General features: G+C 43.7%; 1 protein-coding gene across 2 annotated transcripts in view; it reads left to right on the top strand.

The window, feature by feature from the left end:
• Nucleotides 1–761: 761 nt before the first annotated feature.
• GALNTL5 (polypeptide N-acetylgalactosaminyltransferase like 5) overlaps nt 762–19,840 on the top strand; it is a 50,435-nt gene continuing 31,356 nt past the window's right edge. The window contains exons 1-4 of one of the 2 annotated variants that reach the window (XM_045388087.2): nt 762–1,053; nt 4,519–4,639; nt 13,212–13,378; nt 17,745–17,867. In XM_045388087.2, the coding sequence (XP_045244022.2) occupies nt 807–1,053; nt 4,519–4,639; nt 13,212–13,378; nt 17,745–17,867 (658 nt within the window). In that variant the 5' untranslated portion in view covers nt 762–806. Of the gene's footprint in view, nt 1,054–4,104; nt 4,276–4,518; nt 4,640–13,211; nt 13,379–17,744; nt 17,868–19,840 lie in introns of those variants that run through there. The other variant, XM_045388088.2, reaches the window with a different exon arrangement.

A 19,840-nucleotide genomic window follows, 5' to 3' on the forward strand; every position in this document is an offset into this window, starting at 1 on the left:
ATTGTGCCATCCATCAGCAGTGGGCCATGGTACTCATTGCTCCCTTCATTTCCAGCATGTGATATTGTGTGTTTTTACTTTTTTTTTTTTTTTTTTTTTTGAGACGGAGTCTCACTCTGTCGCCCAGGCTGGAGTGCAGTGGCTGGATCTCAGCTCACTGCAAGCTCCGCCTCCTGGGTTTACGCCATTCTCCTGCCTCAGCCTCCCGAGTAGCTGGGACTACAGGCCCTCGCCACCTCGCCCTGCTAGTTTTTTGTATTTTTTAGTAGAGACGGGGTTTCACCGGGTTAGCCAGGATAGTCTTAATCTCCTGACCTCGTGATCCGCCCGTCTCGGCCTCCCAAAGTGCTGGGATTACAGGCTTGAGCCACCGCGCCCGGCTGTGTTTTTACCTTTTTAACAAGCTGCTTGATGTCAAATCAGATTTTTTAGAGATCCATACTATCACTCCGAGGTGGACTGGATATGGATAAGGGATGAGAAAGCCTTCTTTGATGGTATTTCCTATATGTACAGGAGTATGGGCCAATGTCTTGAAATGACACTGTATGTTTTATTAGCATGTTATACATTTTGATGTCAAGTAATCTTAGGAATATCAGTTTTAGGAATTTGTGCTAATAGAAATAAGGACACACTTTATGTATATGATAAGGACAGTCAACGTGGTTGTTTTTAAAACACTGAAAATGGAATTTAAGCCAAGTAGGTGATTTACAAACCATTGGAATATCTAATACTGCTTCTCTTAAATCATTCAGATTTAGGAAATTGAAAAATGGACCTTTGAAAATGCCAGGTTTACAATGAGAAACGCCATAATTCGATGTTTATTCTATGGGTCCTTGATATTTGGGATCTGGACAGCTCTGTTATTCATATATTTGCACCATAATCATGTGAGCAACTGGCAGAAGAAAAGCCATGAGCCTCTGTCAGCTTGGTCTCCTGGAAAAAAAGTGCATCAGCAAATTATCTATGGCTCAGACCAAATACCAAAACCGCATGTAATAGTCAAAAGGACTGATGAAGATAAAGCAGAGTCTACGCTAGGTAAGTATTTGGATTTTTTTCCATGAGCCATTTGAAGGGAAAAATACACCATAATATTTAATATTTGGAAGAGTATGAGAATATCCTTTTTAAAGCAATTTACTTTTTAAGTTATAAATTATTTTATATACCTGTATATGTCTATACATAGAAAATAATAAAACAAGTATGCATGTATTTACCACTTAAATTTATCATTTTAAATATAGTTTTGCTATATTTGCTTCAGATAGCTTTCTGTTTTTCCAAGAAATAAGTTGTAATAGTACCGTAAAAACCCTACCTCCCTCCCGTCCCCACGCTGCCCTCAGAGGTTGTCTGGCCTGAAGTGATGGGTGTCTTTCTCCTGCATGTCCTTCCACTTCCTCTGCATATTATCCCTAAGCAAAATATTGTGTTCTATGTTTTTAATACATTTTTAGATATTCTGATATACGTATCATTTTGGAACTTGCTTTTTTCCCTCATCACTATGTTTGTAAGATTATTTTCCCATGTTCCCACACATGAAGATCTGATTTTGCCAGGCACGGTGGCTCACACATGTAATCTCGACAATTTGGGAGGCAGAGGCAGGAGGATCACTTGAGGCCAGGAGTTCAAGACCTGCCTGGGGAACATAGCAAGACCCCAACTCAACAAAAATAATAATAATAACTAGCCAGGTGTGGTGGTGCATGCCTATAGTCCCAGCTACTTGGAGAGCTGAGGTGGAAGGATCGCTTGAGCCCAGGAATTCAAGGTTACGACGAGCTATGATTGGGCCACTGCACTCTAGCCTGGGCAACAGAGTTAGATGCTGTCTCAAAAAAATAAAAAATAAATAAAATACAAATATGAAGACCCAGTTGAACAAAATAAACCCAAAGAAAGATGAAGAAAATAAGAGTAGAAATTAAAGCCTTAACACACAGGCCTACTATTTCTGTGGATCCCTGCTCTGAATGGCCCTCCCACTAGATGGCCAGGTAGGTGTGGGCCTGAAACCCTACCCTAAGCACTACTCCAGCGTGTGACACACAACAGCCCCTTGGCAGGTCTCCTGCTCATTGCCCCGAGGTCACACTCTAATTCTGGCTCTCAGTCTTACCTATCGGATGGTGACAGGAAGGAGAGAAACAGCAAACCAAGGATGAGTGCCAGGGGACAGTGTTGCTTTCTGGGATGTGAGTAGAACCTGATTCTCTGCCAAGTGAAACAAGTATTGGGATGGCCAAACTGTTTCCCAAAGTAGCTGGGCCACTTTATATGAGTGTGCGAGAATCCCATGTTCTCTGGATCTTTGCTAACACTTGACATGGTCCAGTTTTCAAATTTTAGTTATTCTAATGGGTGAGTAAGGCCATCACTTTGGTCTTAATTTGTATTTCCCTGATGACTAATGATTTTGAGCACCTTTTCATGTGCTTGATAACCACTCATATACCTTCTTTTGTAAAGTATCTTTTGGAGTCTTTTGTCTATTTTTAAATGGGATGTTTTTCTTCTTAATTTTTAAGACTTCTTTATATATTCTAAATTCAAGTTTCTTGATATGTGAGTTTCAAATGTTTTGGACAAATCTGTAGCTTGTCTTTTTATTCTCTTTAATGGCATTCAAAAAGCACAATTTTACATTTTAAAATTTGGGGGTTTTTATTTCATAAGTCCCCAAAATGCCTCACAATGTTACATTTTGATGCTTTTCTTTTATGATTTATGGTTTTTATGTTTCATCTGAGAAACCTTTGCTTACCTCAAGTTCACAAAGATTTCATTCTGTTTTCTTTTGGAAATGAATTTAAAGTTTTAGGTTTCACATTAGGGCCATGATCTATTTCGAGTTAATTGTTGTGATGATGTAGGGTAAGAATAAATGCTCACTTTTTCCACATGGATATTGTGAGAAACAAACTCACCCATCCAAACCCAAAGAATGGACTCAGAGACCCAGAGAATAGTGGAAGTGAGACTTTTAATGGCAGTGATGCAAGACCGGGTGTCTGGCACGCAGACACACCCAGCACAGTTTCAACAAGCAATTTATCCCCTAGTGCGCAGATCCCTCCCCCTTCCTCATAGACTTGAGTACTGTGGGGTCATGATCTTCCCGGACGTTGCCTGTTGGTTGTTAGGCAGGGGCTTCAAGTATGTTCTTTAGGGTCTTTGTGCTGCATTTTATTGCAGCCCACAATGCACTGCAACTCTCTCAGGACCCTTCAAACATTTGATTTATGGCCCTAGTGGCGGCACTTAGCTGATAAGAAAGGATACAATTACGTATGTTGCAAGCTAACCAAAACTAAATTCTTTTTTTTGTTTTGTTTTGTTTTTGAGACGGAGTCTCGCTCTGTCGCCCAGGCTGGAGTGCAGTGGCGCGCTATTGGCTTCGCTTCCTGGGTTCACGCCATTCTCCTGCCTCAGCCTCCTAAGTAGCTGGGACTACAGGTGCCTGCCACCTGTAATTTTTTGTATTTTTTGTATTTCTTTATTTTTATTTTTATTTTTTTGTTTGTTTGTTTGTTCAGTAGAGAGGGGGTTTCACCGTGTTAGCCAGGATGGTCCCGATCTCCTCACCTCCTGATCTGCCCACCTCGGCCTCCCAAAGTGCTGGGATTACAGGCATGAGCCACCGCGCCCGGCTCCAAAACTAAATTCTTTGGTGGGTGGGGAGGGGGTAGTTGAGGGGGCCCCGATCAATAGACGCCTGGCTACTGGGTGAAAGGGAGAGCAGGAAGGGGCGGGGGACGGGAGTGGCTCAGTACATTCTGCTTCTTTATCTCTCTATTTCCATGTAGCCTGCTTAAACCTATACTAGGGCACTTAGAATTGAAAATGGACCATCACATACAGGTTATTTTCTACAGATACCCAGTTGATCCAACACCATTTGTTGATAAACTCCCCTTTCCCCACTGATATAATCAGAATATTTATCCCTCCATGTCTCATGTTGAAATTTGGCCCACAGTGCTTAATATGGAGCCTGGCAGGATGTGTTTGGGTTACATGGGCAGATCACTCGTGAATGGCTTGGTTCCTGCCTACAGTAATGAGCTCTCCTTCTATTAGCTCATGGGAAAGCTGGTCGTTTCAAAAGCCTGGCATCTCCCGGTCCTTGCTCCCACTCTCACCGTGTGACTTGCCTGTTTCCTCTTTACCTCCTGCCAAGATTGGAAGCTTCCTGAGGCCCCCACCAGACGCAGATGCCGGCCCAATGCTTCTTGCACAGCCTGCAGAACTGTGAGCCAAATACATCTCTTTTCTTTATAAATTACCCAGCCTCAGGTATTCCTTTATAGCAATGCAAAACGTACTGAAACACTCGCCTTTGCCAAGAATTATTTGACCATTTTTGCACAGATCGATTTCTGAATTCTATTCTGGTTCTTTTAAAAAATTATTTTGGTTATCCAAGATCTTTCCTTTCCTGCATCACTGCTAGTAAGCCTTTACTTATATGACTCTAATTACTTTTTCTTGCAGGTATGGATTTTAACCATACAAACCCAGAACTTCATAACGAACTTTTAAAATACGGATTTAATGTGATTATCAGTAGAAGCTTGGGCATCGAAAGAGAAGTGCCAGATACCAGGAATAAAATGTATGTTCTCTCTTTCTCTCATTCTCTAGATAGGTAGGTAGGTAGGTAGGTAGGTAGATAGATAGATAGATAGATAGATAGATAGATAGATAGATAGATAGATAGATTAAAAAGTTACCAACCAGATTTTAATTTTAGCATACTAGAAATGTCATAGATTCCTATTTTTAGGACATGAAGTCAGATAATGTCAAGATTCTATTTCAAGATTCTAATGCTTATAATGTAGAGAGTATCTTCTTCATGGGCACAAAATGTGTTCTAGAGGTTTCCAAGAATTGAGTTAGCCACAGATCTTTTTATTAAATCACCAATAAGGGCTTCTGGCCAAAGGGGAATTCATTCCTGATAGAAAATGCTCTGGACAGCTACCTTTTTTCCCCCAAAATTTTACTTTTTTCAAAAAAATTGTTCCTTCAATTGTTGTATTAATAATTATTATGTTAATGATTAACATAATCATTAATTATGTTATATAAAATAAACATAACATAAAATTTGCCATTTTAATCCTTTTAAAATATACAATACAGACATTCACATCGTGCAGCCATCGATACCATCCATCTCCAGAACTCTCTCACCATCCCAAACTGAAATTCTGTACCTGATATGGTTTGGGTCTATGTCCCCACCCAAATCTTATCTTGAGTTGTAATCCCAGGTGTCAAGGGAGGGACCTGGTAGAAGGTGATTGGATCATGGGGGTGGTTTCCCTCATGCTGTTCTCTTGATAGTGAGGGAGTTCTCATGAGATCTGATGATTTTAAAAGTAGTAGTTTCCCCTGCATTCTCTCCCTCTCTCTCTCCTGCCACCATGTAAGACGTGCCTTGCTTTCACTTTGCCTCCTACCATGATTGTAAGTTTCCTGAGGCTTCCCAGCCATGTGGAACTGAGTCAATTAAACCTCTTTTGTTTAGCAATTACCCAGTCTCAGGTAGCATCTTTATAGCAGTGTGAAAATGGATTAATACAGAAAATTGGTACCAGGAGTGGGGCACTGCTATAAAGATACCTAAAAATGTAGGCCGGGCGCGGTGGCTCAAGCCTGTAATCCCAGCACTTTGGGAGGCCGAGACGGGCGGATCACGAGGTCAGGAGATCGAGAGACGATCCCGGCTAACACGTGAAACCCCGTCTCTACTAAAAAATACAAAAAAATAGCCGGGCGAGGTGGCGGGCGCCTGTAGTCCCAGCTACTCGGGAGGCTGAGGCAGGAGAATGGCGTAAACCCGGGAGGCAGAGCTTGCAGTGAGCTGAGATCCAGCCACTGCACTCCAGCCTGGGTGACAGAGCAAGACTCCGTCTCAAAAAAAAAAAAAAAAAAAAAAAAAAAAAAAGATACCTAAAAATGTAGAAGCAACTTGGGAACAGGGTAACAGACAGTGGTTGGAATAGACTGGAGGTCTCAGAAGAAAAGGGGAAGATGTGGGAAAGTTTGGAATTTCCTAGAGACTTGTTGAATGGCTTTGGTCAAAATGTTGATAGTGATAAGGACAATGAAGTCCAGGCTGAGGTGCTCTCAGATGGAGATGAGGAACTTGTTGATAAATGGAGTAAAGGTGACTCTTGTTATACTTTAGCAAAGAGACTGGTGGCATTTTGCACCTACTCTGGAGATCTATGGAACTTTGAACTTGAGGTTTGGAAAATTTGCAGCTGACCATATAGTAGAAAAGAAAAACCCACTTTCTGGGGAGAAATTCAAGCCCAATCCAGCTGTGAAAATTTGCATAAGTAATGAGTTATGAATGTTAATAGCCAAGACAATGGGGAAAATGTCTCCAGGGCATTTCAGAGATCTTCATGGCAACTCCTCCCATCACAGGCCCAGAGGCCTAGAAGGAAAAACAATTTTGTTGGCCAGGCCCAGGGCCCTGCTGTTCTGTACAGCGTTGGGTCAAGGTGCCCTGTGTCCTAGCCACTCCAGCTCCAGCCACAGCCAAAAGGGGCCAAAGTATAACTAAGGCTGTGGTTTCAGAGGTTGCAAGTTCCAAGCCTTGGTGGCTTCCATGTGGTATTGGGCCTGTGGTGCACAGAAGACAAGAGTTGAGCTTTGGGAGCCTCCACCTAGAATTCAGAGGATATATGGAAATACCTGGATATCCAGGCAGAAGCCTGCTGCAGGGGCAGAGCCCTCATGGAGAACCTCTACTAGGGTAATGCAGAGGGGAAATGTGGGGATGGAGACACCAAACATAGTCCCCACTGGGGCAATGCCTACTGGAGCTGTGAGAAGAGGATCACCTTCCTCCAGACCCCAGAATCGTAGATCCACCGATAGCTTGCACCATGCACTTGGAAAAGATACAGGCACTCAACACCAGCCCTTGAAAGCAGCTGTGGGGGATGTAGCCTGCACAGCCACAGGAGCAGAACTGCCCAAGCCCTTGGGAGCCCACCCCTTGCATCAGTGTGTGAGACTTGGAGTCAAAGGAGATCATTTCAGAGCTTTAAGATTAAGGGGCCAGGCACTGTGGCTCTTGCCTATAATCCCAGCACTTTGGGAGGCTGAGGCAGGCAGATCATGAGGTCAGGAGTTCAAGACCAGCCTGGCCAGCATGGTGAAACCCCATCTCTACTAAAAATACAAAAAGAAATTAGCCAGGCATGGTGGTGCATGCCTGTAGTCCCAGCTACTCAGGAGGCTGAGGCAGGAGAATTGCTTCAACCCAGCCAGCAGAGGTTGCAGTAGGCTGAGTTCACACCACTGCACTCCAGCCTGGGTGACAGAGCGAGTTCTGTCACACACACACACGCAAAGATTTAATGTCTGCCCCACTGGGTTTCAGACTTGCATGGGGCCTGTGGTCCCTTTGTTTTGACCAATTTCTCCCATTTGGAATGGGAATATTTATCCAATGCCTGTACCCCCATTGTATCTTGAAAATAACTAACTTGATTTTTATTTTACAGGCTCATAGGAGGAAGGGACTTGTCTTGTCTCAGATGAGACTTTGGACTTGGATTTTTAGGTTAATCCTGGAATGAGTTAATACTTTGGGTGACTGTTAGGAAAGCATGATTGGTTTTGAAATGTGAAATGATATTTGGGAGGGGTCGGGGCAGAATGATATGGTTTGGCTCTTTGTCCCCACCCAAATCTCATGTTGAATTGTAATCCTCAGGTGTTGAGGGAGGGAGCAGGTGGGAGGTGATTGGATCATGGGGGTGGTTTCCCCCATGCTGTTCTCATGATAGTGAGAGACTTCTCATGAGACCTGATGGTTTTTAAAGTGGTAGCTTCCCCCATGCTCGCTCGCTCTCCTGCTGCCATGTAAAATGTACCTTGCTTCCCCCTCACCTTCTGCCATGATTGTAAGTTTCCCAAGGCCTCCCCAACCATGTGGAACTGTGAGTCAATTAAACCTCTTTTGTTTAGAAATTACCCAGTCTCAGGTGGTATCTTTATAGCAATGTGAAAACGAAGTAATATAGTACCCAGTAAACAACAACTCTCCATTTCCCAACCCCAACACTTCCTGGCAATCACCATTCTACTTTGTGCGTCTATGAATTTGATTACTTTAAGTACCTCATATAAGTGGAATCATACAGTATTTGTCTTTTTTTGTGACTGGCTTATTTTGCTTAGCACGATGCCCTCAAGGTTCATCTATGTTGTAGTGTGTATGTGCTAATGCGTTTTTAGTTTGTTTTAAGTTCTGATGGTTTCCAGAGAAAAAGGCCAATATTCTCCTTTAACTAAATGAGAAATACTTACATTAAGGAATATCCATGAAACAGGAGAAAGCAGGGCCACTTTGCCTTGTTGCAACCTGTGTGCAACACAAACATTTGAAGCCACAGATATCACTTATGATGTGGTACACTCAAGAGACGTGGAGTTTGTACATGATTACACAATGTATCTGGGTCATGATAAAATAAAAAACTTAAATTTACTCAAACCATAGAACATGGTATTAATATGGAGAACAATATTTCACTGAACTGAATATTTACTACAAAGGTCAACATTTTAAAATATCTTTTATGTTATGAATTTCTCTCTGTATCATCATTTGTTCTTCCTAAATCTCACCTTCTAAAATAGTGTGATTGTTTTTGCTTCCCTTCCCCCATCACATGATTATTGTTCAGAAAAACAAAGTTTAGAGAGATTCATCCAAAAAGAAAAGTGGACTTGGCAGTTTTAATATTTAAACTATAACTTTATTTAATAGGAAATTCAATTCTGTACAAAGAACCCACTACTATGTTTAAAAATTAACTTCTAAGAGTAGCTACCACTATCTGGAGTCCAACCAGGTTTTTAGCCATTATTGTAATAGCCATATTATGTCATTAAATGGAATTTTCATTTTAGCTTTGCCTTACTTTTCAAAAAAATATAATTTGATCTCATAAAATGAGTTTGGAAGTGTTTCTTCCTCAATTTTTTGGAAGCATTTGAAAAGAATTGGTATTTATTCTTTAAATAAATTCAGCAGTGAACCCATTAGGTCCTGGGGTTTTCTTTGGTAAGAAATTTTTATACCTGATTGAATGCCCTTACCCATTTTCGGTCTGTTCAGATTTTCAGTTTCTTCTTGATTCAGTCTTGATATGTTATATGTTTCTGGGAATTTATTCATTTCTCCTAGGTTATCCAATTTGTTGGCATATACTTTTTCATAGCGGTCTTTTATGATTCTCTGTATTTCTGTGATGTCAATTAGGTCTCCTCTTTCACTTCTGGTCTTATTTTTTTGAGTCTTGTTTTTTCTTAATTAGTCTAGCTAAAGGTTTGTCAAATTTGCTTATCCTTTTAAAAACCCAACTCTTTGTTTGGTTTGTCTTTTCTATTGTTTTCCTAATCTCTATTTCATTTATTTCTGCACTTTGTCATTTTCTTTCTTTTACTAAATTTGGGCTTAGTCTGCTCATCTTTTTCTTGTTCCTTCAGGTATAACATTAGGTTGTGTATTTGGAAACTTTCTTTTGCTTTGATACAGGTATTTATTCCTATAATCCCCAAACTTAGTACTGCTTTTGCTGCATCCCATATGTTTTGGTATGTTTTTTCATTTCCATTTGTCAAGATATTTTTAATTTCCATTTTAATGTCTTTTTAAAAATTTCTTCTTTGGCCCATTGGTTGTTTAGGAATATGTTGTTTAATTTCCATATATTTGTGAGTTTTCTGAAATTTGTCTCATTATTGATTTCTAGTTTTCATACCATTGTGATCAGAAAAGATACTTGATGTGATTTCAATCTTAAATTGTTAAGACTTGTTCTGTGGCCTAATATTTGATCAATCCTGGAGGATATTCCACGTGCACCAAAGAAGAAATATATGCTCTTCAGCTGTTGAATAAAATGCTCATATGTGTCTGTCAGTTTCATTTGATCTAAAGTGTAGTTGAAGCCCAGGATTTCCTTATTGATTTTCTGTCTGGATGATCTGTACATAGCTGTAAGTGGGGTATTGAAGTCCCCTACTATTACTGTATTGCAGTCTATTGCTCACTTCAGATTATTAATATTTGCTTTATGTATTTAGGTTCTGTGATGTTGGGTGCAGACATATTTACAATATGTCTTCTTGATGTTATATCTTGGTATTATATTACCAACTGGCAATATAATATTGTTATATCTTCTTGATGAAATGGGCCCCTTATCACTGTAAAATGACCTGTTTTATCTCTTTTTAAAGTTTTTGACTTACTATTTTACTTCAGTATAAGTATACCCTGCTCTCTTTTGGTTTCCATTTGCATGAAATATCTTTTTCCGTCTCATCACTTTTAATCCTGGTATATCCTTAAAGGGGAAGTGAGTTTCTCGTAGGCAGCATAAGTTAGGTCTTGTTTTTTTAATCATGTGATTTGAATTGAGATTTATGTATGTATTTTCAGAAGTCTGCAAATTCTTAATGAGATTCTCCATGAGAATTCTAAAATTCCATCTTCCCACTTACATATGTATATTTTTTGAGATGGAGTTTTGCTGTGTCGCCCAGGCTGGAGAGCGATGGCACAATCTCGGCTCACTGCAACCTCTGCCTCCAGGTTCAAGTGATTCTCCTGCCTCTGCCTTCTGAGTAGCTGGGATTACAGGTACGTGCCATCACACCTGGCTAATTTTTGTATTTTTAGTAGAGAAGGGGTTTCGCCATGTTGGCCAGGCTGGTCTCGAACCCCTGACCTCAGGTGATCTGCCCGCCTTGGCCTCCCAAAGTGCTAGGATGACAAGCATGAGCCATTTAAGCCTTTTAATTATTTTTCCACATGTTTCTGCACAGCCGCATTTTCCCATTCACCGTTCCAGACCCAAGTGCAGTTGGTGCAGGTGCCCTCATTCCCATCTGTTCTGGTGCTTCCTTGGCCCTGTCCCTCAGACTCTCCATTCCCTTGAATCTGATGTCAGTTCCACTCAGTGGACATGACTTCTCTGTCTTCATCTTGCCTTGGATGAAAATGAAGACCAGGATAAGGCCCTCTCCTTCCCTGGTGACTTCATTTTGTGAGTACCCTGAGGGGATGCCTGTAGGATTGCCTGCCCAGCACTCCTTTCCCACTGTTTTTCCCCCCTTTCCACGTGATTGCAGTGGTAACAATGATTTTTTTTATTTCGACTCAATTTTCTGGCCCCAGTTGATTAACCCAGGGATGGGCACCTATGGCAGGCTGGGCCAATGAATCTTTTCTGGTCAATATTTGATCTTGGAAAAGGTAAAGTCCCATCAGTTTCTCCTTGGGTACTTGCCTATGAGATATGAGATATGCCGATGTCAATCACATTTCCCACTGAAGAAGTGGAAACAAGCCCAGTTGCAAAGGAAGATGATAATCATGTCATGAGCCTTCTATCTGAATACTTACTGCATGCCAGGCACTTCTCTAAGTGTTGTAGACATGTTAATTCATTGCATCTTCACAGCCCTTGGAAGTAGGTTGTTATTGCTACTATTATTTTTCCCAGATGTAAACACAAAAGCAGAGATGGAGAGTGTCCAGATGTCATTCAAGCCTCTAGTTCTAATCATTCCTTAAGGCTCCAGCTGCTGCAGTTGCTAGGTCCTATGAGACATTTGGGTCAGCTCACAATACATCTCTCCCTTCCCTTCCCTTCCCTCCCCTCCCCTCCCCTTCCCTCCCCTCCCTCCCTCCCTCCCTCCCCTCCCGTCCCTCCCTCCCCTCCCCTCCCCTCCCCCCCTCCCCCTCCCCCTCCCCCTCCCCCTCCCCCTCCCCCTCCCCCTCCCCCTCCCCCTCCCCCTCCCCTTCCGCTTCCCTCTCTCTCTTTCTTTCTCTTTCTCTCTCTCTCTCTCTTTTTTTTTTCTTTGGAGGCAGTGGTATGATCTTGGCTCTCTACAACTTACCTCTCCCAGGTTCAAGAAATTCTCTGCCTTAGCCTCCTAAGTAGCTGGAACTACAAGTGCATGCCACCACATCTGGCTAATTTTTGTATTTTTAGTAAAGACGGAATTTTGCCATGTTGTCCAGGCTGGTCTCGAACTGTGACCTCAGGTAATCCACCTACCTCAGCCTCCCAAAGTGCCAGGATTACAGGCATGAGCCACTGTGCCAGCCACACCTCCCTTTCTTTTGCTAAAGTTAGCTCTTTAATTTCTTTAATTTATAACCAAATATATTTCAGAATACAACCAAATAATATATCAATCTAATAATTAATAACTAATATTACTAGAATTCCAGAATTCAGCTTCTGTATTTCTCTCATGTGCACACACAAAAAATAAATAAAGCATTTTTGGGCCAGGCACATTGGCTCATGCCTATAATCCCAACACTTTGGGAGGCTGAGGTGGGTGGATCTCCTCAGGTCAGGAGTTCAAAACCAGCCTGGCCAACATGGTGAAGCATTGTCTCTACTAAAAACAAAAAAAATTGGCCAGGCGTGGTGGCGTGCGCCTGTAATCCCAGCTACTTGGGAGGCTGAGGCAGGACAATCACTTGAACCCAGGAGGCTTGCCGTGAGCCAAGATGGCACCATTACACTCCAGCCTGGGCAACAAGAGTGAAACTCCATCTCAAAAAATAATAATAATAAAAATAAATGAAATAAAGCATTTTGTCAAATATTCAGAAGAAATCCAATTAGACCATATCTGCTACACTTTTTTGTTGTGATGGACTCCACAAATACAAGAATAAAGTTGGAGTTTTCTCTGAAGACAGCACAATAAAGTTAATGTATACCTTTTAATGTGCGAGCTTAGTAATTCATTTTTATCTGTTCTGCTGTGGTGACAGCAAAAAAAGAGAGATAAAGCTAATTCATTTTTATAACAGAAGCTAATATATGAATATAATTTGTGTTTATACTATGTTTAAAATAGAACTAAGATTACCAACACAGTCTCAGGAAAGAGTAATTATTACTGACATTAAGAAGGAGGAAATGATTCAGAAAATACTAGAACAACATAAGAAGTTAAATACATTTTTGTAATTTTAGATATACTGTCACCTACTACCATAATGATCAATTGGAGGAAAGAGTAAAAAAGATGCAAATAAGAAGAGGTGTTTGAATGAGATGACAAAATATCCAAGGCATTTAGATGGATTGTTTTCTTCATGTTACTTCTGCCTGCAGGTGTCTTCAAAAACATTACCCAGCCCGCCTCCCGACTGCCAGCATTGTCATTTGCTTCCATAATGAAGAATTTCATGCCTTGTTTCGGACCGTGTCCAGTGTCATGAACCTCACGCCACACTATTTTCTTGAAGAAATTATTTTGGTAGATGACATGAGCGAAGTTGGTAAGATAGAACACTCATTATCTAATCTACTTTGTTGTTGTTGTTGTTGTTGTTGTTGTTGTTGTTATGGAGTTTCACTCTGTCACCCAGGCTGGAGCGCAGTGGTACTATCTCAGCTCACTGCAACCTCTGCCTCCTGGGTTCAAGTGATTCTCTTGCCTCAGCCTCCTGTGCAGCTGGAATTACAGGTGCGCGCCACCATGCCCGGCTAATTCTTGTATTTTTAGTAGAGACAGGGTTTCACCATGTTGGCCAGGCTGGGTCTGGAACTCATGACCTCAAGTGATCTGTCCGCCTCAGCCTCCCAAAGTGCTGGGATTACAGGTGTAAGCGACTGTGCCCGTCCATCTAATCTACTCTGAAGGTAGTGCTCTCCCTGATGGCACTTGAGTATTTTGTACAAAGAATCTTTTTGGTGGGTGTTGGGGCAGGCACTGCACTAGGGGACAAAGAATCTTTTTGGTGGGTGTTGGGGCAGGCACTGCACGAGGGGCTCTTGGTGCATGGTGGACATGTGAGACCTGGGCCCTGTACTTGGGCTCATGGCAGAGGGGTGGAGGGGCGGTGCTTCCACAAGCTAAACATAGGGGCACTGGCCACATCCTTGGAGATAACTTCAGGAAGAAGTGACATGTCAACTGAGGTCTGAATGATGAGTTGTAATGCTCCAGGTGGAGAGGAAGGAAAAGGTGTTTTAAGTAGCTTAAGCAGCACTGCAAAGGCCCACAGGCAAGAGAAGACATAGTGAGCTTGAAATACATGCTACCATATTTTATGTAGTTTATATATCAGTATAGAGTTGCAGGAGGAAGGTGGGCAAAACCAAAGTTATTAAAAGGGAACTCCCAGCCCAGCCTGGTGGCTCACACCTGTAATCCCAGCACTTCGGGGGGCCAAGGTGGGCAGATCCCTTGAGCTCAGGAGCTCCAGAGCAGCCTGGCAACATGGCAAACCCCATCACTTTAAAAAAGGCGGGGCAGGGGGATAACTGCTCATAAAGGGCATTATTTGAATTTTATCTTGAAGCTGTGAGGAGCTATTAAGGGCTTAATGCAGGAAAATGAGATGATCTAGGAATTCCATGAAAGAAGTGGAATCAGACCAACCACTGTTAAGAGCATATTCTTTCATGCTTATGGGTTTTAAAGAATTGTGATACTAGCACTAGTTAGCTACACTTAGAATTTGAAATCACTCATCTAATTTACAATGGAGTATAAACCTTAGGCAAGCTAGGAGTACCAAAGCAATGATGTCAATATTAAGTAAGTTTCAGGCTGAAAGTCAACCCAATCCACTGTAAATGTGACCCACTATGAGCTCAGAAACAAAAAGATGAGGAGAAGCAGTAGGAAGAACAGGCAGAGAAAGAAGCCATCCCATGAGGTTCACCCTGCGGGAAAGTGACTCTAGGTGACTCCTGAATGTGACTCAAGTCACTGGCAGTTGTGTGGTGGAAATGTAGATGTTGGCCAGGCACCTATCATAAATAACACTGTTTCTAAGGGGGTCACCAATGTCTGAGGGCACAGGACTGTCTATTTCTAGCCTCGTGCATGGGAAGAGTGTGGAGTGAGGGCCTGGCTTCCCTGCTGCCCCTGTGACCCACGCTGCCTCATCTGTTCAAAAGAAGGAGCAGCATGTTTGGCAACTTGCTGGGCAAGAAGTCACCGGGAAAGCCACCAGCAGGGGACAGGTTGGGATAACCTGACAGATTGTGGAATTCTAACTTTTCTCCCAGAAGTACAAGGATGCTGCCATGGGGACACAGTGCCAGGAATGACCAGGGGATGGATACCTCCCCCAGCCTTTCAGAAGCACACCATGAATTTAGAGACATATCTGGTGTCTTAGTCAGCTTCGCTGCTGTAACAAAACACCACAAATGGGGTGGCTTAAACAACAAACATTTATTTCTCAGAGTCCTGGAGGTTGGAAGTCTGAGGCGAGGGTGCCAGCACGGTTGAGTTCTTAGAGAGGGCCCTCTTCCTGGGTGCTAGACAGCCATCTTTTTGCTATGTCCTCATGTTGTCAAGCTAGCTCCATGACCCAATTATGCCCCTGCAAGGCCGCACCTGCAAATACCATCATACTGAGGGGCACTTTGAATTTTGGTGGGGACACAAACATACAGGCCATAAGATCTGTCAACCTTCTTATACATTCATCATACATTGTGGTCCCCTTTATAAGAGACTAGGGGGTCGCTACTGCTAACATGCGGTTGTACTGCCCAACCAGACACCTCTGCTTTTCCTCCTTGATCTGAGCCTTTGACCCACGCAGAGCCTCAAACGCAGGATTAGGGTGTTCTAGGCTCTGCTGGAGATCAGGTTGACACCTTCCTCCTTTAATTCACAGTGACTTCATCATGGGTTTAAGGACAATTTCTTCAACAAAACCCTGTCTTCCCCAGCTGACACTCATAGGTAAGGCTGATAGACTCCTCAGCTTGGGGGAGCAGGGCCAGGGGCCCAGGGAACTGCCCCCACTGAGTTACACAAATGGCCTGTCCATGACCTGCTGCCATCCACTTTTCCTGTAGTCCTGGTCCCTCTACACTGCAAGCCAACAGCATGACCATCTTCTGAAAACCCCACACCCTCCACTTCATGTCAGTGACTGCTGCTGCCCCAATTGCCTTTATCTCCTCCAGGGCCTGGCTCACGGCGTCCCACTTCTCCTTCCTCCTACTGCCTCCTACATCCTGGATGCGAGTGAGGTGTCTGCAGACCTTTGAGCTGAGATGCTGCCCAGGCCTGCAAGCACAGCTGTACAGCTTGTATCCCTGCCTCTTTTTAAAAACAAGGAAGGAGATCCCTCCTTCTGCTGAGATTACCATGAACCTGTTCCCATTGAACTTGCTCCTGACCCGGATTGCTGGGACTTAGGAATTTAGATCTCTGAGGCACCTGCATCCATCTCACCTGGTCCCAGCCTCCTTTATCATCATCATATTAACCTCCAAATATTAAGTGACTGTTGGGTGCCAGGCTCTGTGCTGGGTGATATATTTCTTCTTCCTCATACTAGAGTACTGCCAGGAACACGATAGTCATCCCTTCTCTGAGCTAACGAAACTAAGACTCTAGTGGTTCGATAACTTTCCAAAGAGCTACTACAAAATTAGAAGCACAGATAGTAGCAAACCCAGATTGCGCCAAAGCTCTATAATGCATGCTTTTTCTATTAAAATGTTAATAGTCATTTACTAAAATAGAGATATTTCACTAGAACCATAGAATATTATTTACAGGGCCTGACATGGTGGCTTACAACTATAATCCCAGAACTTTGGGAGACCGAGGTGGGAGGATCCCTTGAGGCCAGGAGTTCAAGACCAGCCTGGGCAATATAGCAAGACTCTATCACTACAAAAAATTTAAAAATTAGCCAGGTGTGGTGATGCACACCTGTAGTCCCAGCTACTTAGGATGTTGAGGCACGAGGATTGCTTGATCCCAGGAGGTCAAGGCTGCAGTGAGCTATGATCATGCCACTGCACTCCAACGTTGGTAACAGAATGAGGCCCTGTCTCAACAAAAACGAAACAGAAAAATACTTACAGTTGATTTTTATAATGAATCACTTTTGTTTCTCTCCCTTAAATAGGATAAAAATTCGGCCGGGCGCGGTGGCTCAAGCCTGTAATCCCAGCACTTTGGGAGGCCGAGGCGGGCGGATCACGAGGTCAGGAGATCGAGACCATCCTGGCTAACACGGTGAAACCCCGTCTCTACTAAAAATACAAAAAACTAGCCGGGCGCGGTGGCAGGCGCCTGTAGTCCCAGCTACTCGGGAGGCTGAGGCAGGAGAATGGCGTAAACCCGGGAGGCGGAGCTTGCAGTGAGCTGAGATCCGGCCACTGCACTCCAGCCTGGGTGACAGAGCAAGACTCCGTCTCAAAAAAAAAAAAAAAAAAAAAGGGAAATTCTATCTTCTTTTTTTTTTGAGATGGAGTTTCGCTCTTGTTGCCCAGGCTGGAGTGCAGTGGCGCCATCTTGGCTCACTGCAACCTCTGCCTCCCGGGTTCAAGCGATTCTCTTGCCTCAGCCTCCCGAGTTCCTGGGATTACAGGCACCCACCACTACGCCTGGCTAATTTTTATATTTTTAGTAGAGAGGGGGTTTCACCATGTTGGCCAGGCTGGTCTCGAACCCCTGACCTCAAGTGATCTGCCTGCCTCAGCCTCCCAAAGTGCTGGGATTACAGGCATGAGACACCACACCTGGCTCCAAAATTCTCTTTTAAAGTTAGAACTTCTGTGAAATAGCATGGATTTTAGGAATAAGTCATAATGATGATACACCGTTTCAATTTCTATAGTTGCGGTTTATACATTCTCATGTGTTGAATATTTTCCCAGATGATTTGAAAGAAAAGCTAGACTATCACCTGGAAACTTTTCGGGGAAAGATTAAAATAATAAGAAACAAAAAGAGAGAGGGACTGATCCGAGCAAGGCTGATTGGAGCTTCTCATGCTTCAGGTAGGAATATTCCTGGGGACAAGAGCCAGTGACGGCGTCACAGAGATCTTCCCTTCTGAGCTGGACTCCTCCGGAGGGAGACCTTCTGTGTCTCTGTCTGCTTCAACAGAAGATTGGAAATCTATTCCAGCCATACGAGCCTTTAATCTTCTTTTGCCTCTGAAAGCGTCCTGCTTTAAAATGTCCATTTGCTATTTTGGGTTGAAGATATTCTTTCGCAGGGACCTTAATGTCAGCACTTCTCACAGGCTGAGTTCCCCAGGACAAAGTCTGAGATGGAGTTTCAACCACAGGGGGTCCACTGGGAGCCACAGGAGTGAGGAAAGCAAGACTGGGGGTGGGGCGGTCGGGAGGGAGCTGCAGCGCTCATCCACGGGGAGCTCTGAAGCCAGGACCCCACAATGAAACGACAAGGAGTTTATGGGGCAAGAGATAGGAGAACAGAAGAAAAAGTGTGAGCTGATGCTTCTGGCCTGACACACGTGGAGGAGGAGAGAGAAGGAAGGAGGTTTACTTTGAAGAGCTTCAGACAAGGTGCGGGTCTCAGAAAGGCTCAGTGGGTTAGCGGGAGCCCCATTGCAAAAGTCGCGTGTTAGGGAGACCTGCATTGGGACCAGGTGGTGCATCTCCATTTCCTCCCCACCACCACCCACACACTGTGCTTAGTCATTGGGTGGGAGCACCCTGGGAACGGCATGACCTTGGCATGAGCTTCAGTAGATCCAAAAGCTTTGGCAGGGGGAAGCATTCAGATCCATCCCCCGCAGCAGGTTCTTGTGAAGGGACATCTGAGCAGCACACTCCCAGAGCTGCCCCAAGAGCCATTCAAAGGGATCCCAGTTCCAGGTAAGGAGACCAGGCATGGACCAGTCATTGGATAGGAACACCACCCTCCCTTGGGAGCAGGTATGACCTTGGACATGGTAGCCATGGCTGGCCAAGGACAGCCCCTGGGGAGGGACTCTGTTGTGAGCCATTGGCTATCAACACTGCTGGGCGGCTGAGTCCCAGGAGCATCTGAGCAGCTTGCGGGGCCCATGCCTCCTACGATCATGCCTCCGGCCACATGTAGGTTAATGTTGGCAGAACACTGAGCTGGAGCCACAGGAGGTGAGTCATTTGTAAGGGCATTCCTCAGGCTGCACTGCAAGCTGATGAAATGTCCCTGCTCCTTAGCAGGAAACACCTCCTTCAGGAATGGAAGGCTGAGCAAAATGGGATTCTCTTTTTCCATGTTGGCCTGATCGGTGGACACATTCTCTTATTTAACTGCAAAGATAATACATGTTCATTGTCCAAAACCCAAGAGAAACCAAACACGATATGGAGTGCGTCTTTTCAGACCCTTGTTTTTATGCATTTATTTTTATATATATATATATACATACACACACACACACATATGCACACGTACATACACAGGGTTAAGGATTTTTATTTATTTTACTTTCTTTTTTTTTTTTGAGACAGTTTCCCTCTGTCACCCAGGCTGGAGTGCAATGGCGCAATCTCTACAATCTCTAACCTCCTCCTTTTGGGTTCAAGCAATTCTCCTGCCTCAGCCTCTCAAGTAGCTGGGATTCCAGGTGCCTGCCACCATGCCGGCTAATTTTTGTACTTTTAGTAGAGACGGGGTTTTGCCATGTTGGCCAGGTTGCTCTTTAACTCCTGGCCTCAAGTGATCTGCCCACCTCAGCCTCGCAAAGTGCTGGGATTACTGGCATGAGCCACCACGCCTGGCCTGGGATATTTATTTATTTATTTATTTATTTTTGAGATGGAGTCTCGCTCTGTCGCCCAGGCTGGAGTGCAGTGGCGCAATCTTGGCTCACTGCAAACTCCGCCCCCTGGGTTCATGCCATTCTCCTGCCTCAGCCTCCCGAGTAGCTGGGACTACAGGCGCCTGCCACCACGCCCAGCTAGTTTTTTTGTATTTTTAGTAGAGACGGGGTTTCACCGTGTTGGCCAGGATG

The sequence above is a fragment of the Macaca fascicularis genome, chromosome 3 (genome assembly GCF_037993035.2).
Source record: "Macaca fascicularis isolate 582-1 chromosome 3, T2T-MFA8v1.1".
Taxonomy (NCBI): domain Eukaryota; kingdom Metazoa; phylum Chordata; class Mammalia; order Primates; family Cercopithecidae; genus Macaca; species Macaca fascicularis.